The sequence below is a fragment of the Zea mays genome, chromosome 5, assembly GCF_902167145.1.
Source record: "Zea mays cultivar B73 chromosome 5, Zm-B73-REFERENCE-NAM-5.0, whole genome shotgun sequence".
NCBI lineage: Eukaryota > Viridiplantae > Streptophyta > Magnoliopsida > Poales > Poaceae > Zea > Zea mays.
In genome coordinates this window covers 170,220,708-170,228,652 of record NC_050100.1, presented here as the reverse complement: position 1 = coordinate 170,228,652, position 7,945 = coordinate 170,220,708, and the positions used below count along the sequence as shown (strand labels likewise).

Genomic DNA, 7,945 nt, shown 5'->3' with positions numbered 1-7,945 from the left:
CAGGCCATAACTTGCCACAACCTCGGGCGACTACTCTGGGCCAGCTACAGCGCCTGACCCCACCACATGGGCGGGTCCCGGGCCGCCACGTGTCCAGAGAGAGTGATATATTCCAAGGCGTCAACAGTGAGTCCGGACCCCCATGGAAAAGTGACGGACCCCTGGATATATAGTCCGGACCGCCAAGATTGGTCCAGGACCCCCACGTGTACAGACCGGACCCCTAGAATAGGATTCGGACCCCTCCGTATGGGGTCCGGCCGCCCACAGTAGGGTCCAAGGTTCCAGGATAGAACACACCCGAGCCTTAATCAGGGCCCAGACGGGGGTCCGGAGCCGACACGTGTCCAAACCTGGTCTGGTAGGATCCGGATCTATCCGCATACACTTTTGCTCCTCGCTCAGGCGGAGACCCGATGCTGCCACGTGACATAATATGCGCGGCATAAGCCAACGAGTGGAACCTGGTATGACGCCTCTAGGCTACGCGCGCCTTCGCATTCATTACAGATAAGACGTGCGCCTGTCCATTCCGCTGACAGGCGGCGTACTCAGTCCGCGATACGTGGGCCATGCAGTTACTTACCATTACTCCCGCGTTACCAGGAAAAGGGTAACAACCTATTAATACTGCATGGACTGCGGTCATCATGACTCCCGCTGATTACTCATGTGTTACTCTGTCAGCGTTAGTTATTCACATAATGTATTTCTCCCATTATGCTCCTGGGCCCGTATGTCGGGGCTCAACATCCTTGTATGTGCCTCCATTAAACTATAAAAGGGAAGGCACACAGTGTTACAGGGGACGGACTCAGACAAGCTCACACGCTCCATCACACACTCAATACAACTTACACACAGTGAAGGTAGGGTATTACGCTCCGGCGGCCTGAACCACTATAATCCCTCGTGTCTTCTTGTGTTCATCCCGAATTCACCAAACAGGCAACCGCTTAGACCTCCTCCTCATCTTACGATTAGGGCGGGTGCATTCCGCCACCCGGCCGGTGGATTTTCCCCACCGACATATGCTATAACCAAAGCAAAAGTTGATTCAATCTACTATGCATATCATATATATGCAAACCATCCAAATAAAAATCTACGCATGACCAAACTTTGGTACCATTATTGGCAAATATGTACGGTACACACTAGCATATCTATCACATATATGCAAAACATCTCAACCCCTTTATATGTATAAATTCTTTCTAGTGGACTTTTTACCTTAAAGACTCATTAAGATTTTCTTGGATCGTGATTGCCTCTTAATTAGGCACATATTCAACGTAAACACGGTAGGTGCTTTGTAGCATTTAAAAAAATGAGTAGAACTGATTTTTTTTATTGCAGGGGAATATATATGCGGCCCATTTATTATTCTCCACCGGATCGATGATTGGTCACATTTACTCATGTAGCAGATAGTGTAGACCAACATATAGGAGTACGTGCGTACGGACACATTACACTCTCGATCGGTTTCCCCGACACAGACACAAAGGCATCCTCGAGAAGCGAAGGCTCCTCCAAACCACATCACAACGATCGTCGTCTCGCAAGATCAAGATCACTCTATACGGCGCTACACACGGCGGACACCATAAATATAATCATGGGGAGTAACGGAAAACCGCGGCAAAGTTCTGCGCCCTGAGCTGCTCGTAGAACATGTTGATGAACTCCTCGGCCCTGTCGTCCACGTCAAGAAGCTCACCCTCACCGCGCTGTAGCCAGCCACCGTCCTCGGCAGCTAGTACCTGATCATCTTCTTCCTCCTCCTCCTCCTCCGTCTGATCATCCTCATCTTCGGCAACCTCTGTCTCAGATGCCAACGTCATCGTCTCGTCGCCGTCGGGCGAATCGAACGGATGTCGAAACGAGCCGAAGCAGGAAGACACAGCCCCGGCCGCTGCGGCTGCGGCGCCACTGCCTTTCCGACGTGACCGCAGCAGCAGCCTCTTGGCCGCGAGGAACGCGGGGCTGGGGCTGTCGGCGCACGAGAACTCGTGCTCCGCCAGCGCGCGATGAGGCCACTGCCACTGGTCGTGGTTCCTGCCGCCGCGCTGCGGCAGGCCGTGGCGGTGGACGAGCGCGAGCGTTCTCCGCGCCACCTTGTGCAGGAGCCGGCGCCGCTTCATGAAGAGGTACCTGAGGTAGTCGGCAGCCAGGGCGAGGAGGTAGTGCAGCCGCCGCCGCCTGCTGCTCGCCGGAGAGCCCGAATGGCGCCGGTGGTTCTCCATGCGGCCTGCTGCCTCGGCCGCCTGCTTGTTGCCCCCGAGACACATGCAACTTGCTGTGTGACTGCCGCTAGGGTTTTTACGCGAGCATAGCTAAGCTAGCTACATCTACATGTGATGCGTGTGGTGTGATGACTCGAGGAATCTATGTCCTGGTCAAGCTAGCCGATGTCCTTTTATAGCTGAGCTGCGGTGGTGTAGGCAGAGAGAGTATTGAGACGGAAGTCATAGGTGACATGTACAAGGGCGAGCTGCATGATTTCGGGGCAAGAAAACGCTTTGGTGAATCAGAGAAGCAAGCTGTGCGAGCTAGCTGGCCGGCCGCAAGCTACGGTGTGTGCAACTTGCTTCTTCGTGATGGTGCATGACACGCGCGGTCACATTATTTGCCTTTGCTTCGTGCATCCAGTTCGTTCCATCTCAAATTATACAGACATACACTGGAACAGCTAGGTCAAGGCTTTGTGCTATGCAGATGATGCGTCTCTAGCAGCTAATATTAAACTTAACTAGTTAACTGTATATATACAGTACTGTACTATAATACGTCAAATAAAAAACAAGTGGCATTTCTCAGCGCTGAAGACTCGCAGTTGCAGGAACTGTTTGGGCTGCAGCTAGCCATAGCGAGCTCAGCTGACCAGGCTGAAATGCTGTCAAACAGTCGTGAAAGTAATTTGTAACAAAAGATTGCGACGTACGTACGGTGACAATAACTAACAATAAGCACCAAATTAATGAAATAAGTAGGAATTTTTTTTTCTTTCTATGTTTGGCGTAGTAGTTGCTGATGTACTATATGATTCAACATATATCGAAACCAAAATGAGAAAAAAAACCCAATTCAATTAGCGTACTGCTGTAATGATTTTATTTGTACTCGGCTGGGAAGATCAAGGAAACATACAAACAAGGTCGACGCGCAACACGGTTAGACCACTTAGACGCGATGATTTCCTTTCAAGAGAAAATATCGAAAAAACTAGCTGATCTTGCCCATCACGATTACGAGTACGTACCACAGCATCAATTTTCATGGCCACGCAAAGCAGCAGCACACGCACACACACTTGGCAGCATGCATGCATGCCTGGCACAAAGAATACTAGTACTAATTCATCTAGCTATCTAGACATTCTAGATGGCCCACAGCTACTGGATCTAGAGCGAGCTAGCTAGCATCAATCCAGAGGCTGCAGGGCCCATTTGCATGACCTAGCTCGTAGTTACTTGAGGAGGAGAAGCTGGAGAACGGCCCCAAGACCGGGGCGCCCCTCCGAATCGCGTCGCGCTTGCCGCGGCAGCTGATCGCGGAACCGGCGCTAAGCACGCAATCACGGCGGCAGCTCTAACCTGCTCGATCTCGCCTCGCGTCGCTTTGATTTACCCATTATAATTGCTTCGTTTCACCGCAACGGCCGAACAAAAAGCTACTCCGCGTTAATTTAACGTACGGTACTAAACTAAATTACTGCTACTATAGTTAACCGCGTTTCTGCCACTTGCTTGTAGCTAGCTCGGCGCCCGGGCCTTACTCCGCGTTCTCGATCCATCGGCAGCTTGTTGCTCATTCCAATCCCCATGATGCATATACAGATACAGATGCAGTGAGTGCGAGTCCAACATTATTGCTGTTACTGTGTTACATATTTAAACCTGGGTAAACTGTCTTGTAACTCGTAATAACATGCATATAGGTATGCGCAGTTTCGGAGTAAACGGAAGTTTAAAATATGTGGAGCTAAAGAGCACGCGCAACATGCACCTTGGACCTTGTGGTCATCTTAATTCGTTGTGTAGTTGAAGTTAGACCTGAAAGTTTGGGCCGGGTCATTTACGCCCGTTTAGGGATAGCCAAAAATACAAGTCTGAACCATTGCCCGACACACAAAAAAAAAATGGACCACCATTACCCAAATGACTACTGGATCGTGCCTTAAATTTAGTTACGATAGGGGCGACACGACACGACAAGGCACTAAGGTACGGATTAGAACATTAACGTTTAGATAGTTCTTTCATGCTTCAATGCTTTTTATCTCTTTACAAAAGTTGTAGAAGACATTGATACTTATATTCATCTTAGTAGAATATATGTTTTTTAATAAATAAATATGTATATATATCGCAATTTTGAGTCACGTTGCTAGTCATAGCAATCTATCTGATTTTTTAATCTATAACAAAGTTATGAATAATTTGAAGATGTATTTTTTAGATATATACAAGTTTTTTCCTCTGTGTCGTGTTTGGGCCGTCACGACATGAGCATCGGCCCTCCATTCTTTTGGGTCGTGTCGTGCCTATGTTTTAGGGTTTGGGTTTGACCCGAACTGAAATTATTTTGTGTTGTGATGCCCAAAAAAATTGGCACAAAGCATGATGGGCCTGAGCCGTGCCAGCCCAACACGGCCCAACTCTCAACTCTAGTTGAATTGCTGACATCTAAATTTAATAGATGTGGGGCTTAAAGCGGAAAAAATTTGTGTGTCCATTTTGTTAGAATATATATGGACTTGGCCTAACAAAAAAACTAATAATTTGAAAGAAAATTTAGAGCCTCATTCGTGTGCACATATAGAGGAGTCAAGAATCTCATGTTTCACCTTTGAGAGTCCCTCGTGGGTTTTGGAGTTTGAATGACAACACAATTAAAGAAATAACCAAGGTGTTAAGTGTTGAACAAGAACTTAGTGAAAAGCATGCAAGGTTTAACACATGAGGTCAATGTGATATTCCATATAAGCTGAGTCAAATATGGATCATGGATATAAAAATAAGGATATTCAATGTACATTCAAGATGGTATGACTTAAGATGGCTTCACAAGGTGAAGATAGTAAGGAAATGTGGCTTCGAGGAACTAAAATAAAGTAGAAGGTCGAGAGGACCGAGGTACCAAAAGCTAGGGTGAAGAAGCAAGTACTTGCATTGAGTTGAACCATATCAAGCTCAAGAGAAGTCATATTGAGGAGAGTGATCCTAAGTTGAAGAAGGTTAAGAAGAAGAAGAATGGACACTGATTAGGTTAGTAATCAATGAACATGATTTGGAGTCAGTTTGGTAGAGCAAGGACAAAGGCAAGGAAGAACGTCGAGGGACCAAGGAAGGGGAATGTCAAGAGGACCGAGGTACCAAAGTGAAGGTGAAGAAGGGACTGCTTGCAAGAGTCAAAGGTGATCAAGTTGTGAAAAGTCGTGTTGCATTGAAGACCACAACATTTGAACACGTGACTTGAAGCTATCAGAGTAATTCTTATGTATTTGGATGGTTCAAGTCATAAGGCTCAAGATTCTCTAGGTCAAGTAATGGTCATGGTCATAAGATCAAGCTAAGTGTATTAGAGTCAGAACCTGGAAGGTATTTTAGTTATGCATATTTTGATTAAGAGGCCAAAAGTGATGTTGGGCCTATGCTTCGTCGCCGAAGGTCTTCTAGGAAGAAGCGGTTTTCTGCTGAAGCCGTTTGTATAAGATGGCCGAAGGTTTCTCTTCATAAAGCTTCGGTATTACAAACCGACCTAAAGATAGAATGACCTTTTAGTCCATAAAGGTCTGAGTCAATGTTGTAAACTTTTATAAGGGGCATACTTGTAATTCCTCACAGGCTGCGCCCTGTGCCTATAAATAGTGAATAGTATTCCTTTACTGTTCAGACATTCTGATAATTGCAATCGCATCTTTCGGAATCCAACCTTTACCAAGGCAGAGGTATTATTGTATTCAATGATTCATCATATCAAATAAATATAGTATAATATAATTCATTTATGAATTATTCACCCTTTTTATATTCTTTATTCTACGTTGTCTTACAATATTTATTGAAATTTTATTACGAAGATTTAAGCTTCGTAATCATATTCTCGTTAACCTTCGTCTAAGGCTCATTATCCTCAAGGGAATAATGTTTCATGGACGAAGGGCGTTAACATTTAACATTTTATGTTGCCTTGTTCTTAATTCATAGCATTTGAGAATAAGTCCCCAACATTGGCGCCAGCATATTGGCTCCCTTCTGGCTGCTGGCCTTGTTGTAGTGGTGGTGGAGGCGGAGGTTGTTGCCAGGAAGCCTGAGGTTGACTCGCCGAAGCAACAGAAACTGCAGGGTGATTGCCTACATACTCTGGGATGTAAGGCGAATGATACGAAGCAGTGTGCATGACCTGCTTTGGCTGAACCTGTTGTGCTGTCGCTTCGGCTATTTCTTTTTGCTTCTGGATGGTAACATGGCACATCCTGGTGGTATGACCTTTGTTCTCACCACAGAATAAGCAGAAGATTCTTCTCGGTTGATCGCCAAATCTTCCTCCGAAGCCCCTGGCGCCTCTGCCTCTTGGAGCTGGTGGTCGGAAAGAGCCTTGCTGTTGCCCCGAAGCCTGTGAGGAACATTGTGGCCTTTGTTGTTGGCTCCCTCTATCATCATTTTGTGTAGAGTTATGAATTGATCTAACGTGCCTCGGGTAGAACCTCCCTCCGAAGCCCCTGGTCATTTCAGAAAACCTGAAAGCCTCCTCCCTCCTTTGGCGAAAATCATTATCGGCCCGAATGTACTCGTCCATCTTCTGGAGCAGCTTCTCCAAAGTTTGAGGGGGCTTCCTAGCGAAGTACTGAGCTGATGGTCCTGGCCGAAGCCCCTTGATTATGGCCTCAATGACAATTTTGTTGGGCACCGTTGGTGCTTGTGCCCTCAAACGCAAGAACCTTCGGACATACGCCTGAAGGTATTCTTCGTGATCCTGGGTGCACTGGAACAGAGCTTGAGCAGTGACCGGCTTTGTCTGAAACCCTTGAAAGCTAGTTAACAACAAGTCCTTCAGCTTCTGCCATGAAGTGATCGTTCCTGGTCGAAGGGAGGAATACCAGGTTTGAGCAACACTCCTGACAGCCATAACGAAAGATTTGGCCATGACTGCAGCATTGCCACCATACGAAGATACTGTTGCTTCATAGCTCATCAAAAACTGGTTCGGGTCTGAGTGGCCATCAAATACGGGAAGTTGAGGTGGCTTGTAGGACGGAGGCCAAGGTGTAGCCTGCAGCTCAGCGGACAGAGGAGAAGCATCATCAAAAACAAAATTCCAATGATGGAAATTGTCATACCAGTCATCTTCATTGGGAAAACCCTCCTGATGAAGGTCTTGGTGCTGAGGCCTTCGGTGTTGTTCATCCTGAGCAAGATGACGAACTTCTTCAGAGGCTTCGTCTATCTGCCTCTGTAGTTCAGCTAGCCTGGCCATCTTTTCTTTCTTCCTCTGTACTTGTTGATGAAGCATTTCCATATTTCTGATTTCTTGATCTATCTCGTCCTCTGGTGGTGTCGGGCTAACAGCCTTCCTTTTCTGGCTTCGGGCCTCCCGAAGGGAGATTGTCTCCTGATTGTGATCCAGTGGTTGCAGAGCTGCAGCCCCAGTCGCTGAAGCTTTCTTCGGCGCCATAACGAAGGTTTATGATCGCCGAAGGTGTTCAAAAAACTCGAAGAATGGAAGTGGGTTCACCGGAGGTGGGCGCCAATGTTGGGGACTTGTTCTCAAATGCTATGAGTTAAGAACAAGGCAACATAGAAAATGTTAATCGTTAAAGCCCTTCGTCCTTCGAAGCATTATTTCCTTTAGGATATAATGGTTTCCGGACGAAGGTTATGAAGGACGTATTTCCATAAATTCATCATACAGTGACGAAGGATGAAATGTAAGGAAT

At 46.7% G+C, this 7,945-nt stretch overlaps 1 protein-coding gene across 1 annotated transcript; it reads right to left on the bottom strand.

Annotated features, from left to right (window-relative positions):
- Positions 1 to 1,360: 1,360 nt before the first annotated feature.
- LOC100279148 (uncharacterized) lies at positions 1,361 to 2,395 on the bottom strand. Its single transcript, NM_001152183.2, has one exon. It carries the CDS (start codon positions 2,292 to 2,294, stop codon positions 1,620 to 1,622), a length of 675 nt encoding a protein of 224 aa, NP_001145655.2. The 5' UTR covers positions 2,295 to 2,395; the 3' UTR covers positions 1,361 to 1,619.
- Between the last annotated feature and the right edge of the window lie 5,550 nt (positions 2,396 to 7,945).

What these genes read in the sequence shown, in the direction of transcription:
- LOC100279148 (NM_001152183.2), bottom strand. Translation starts at nt 2,294, where the DNA reads ATGTGTCTCGGGGGCAACAAGCAGGCGGCCGAGGCAGCAGGCCGCATG.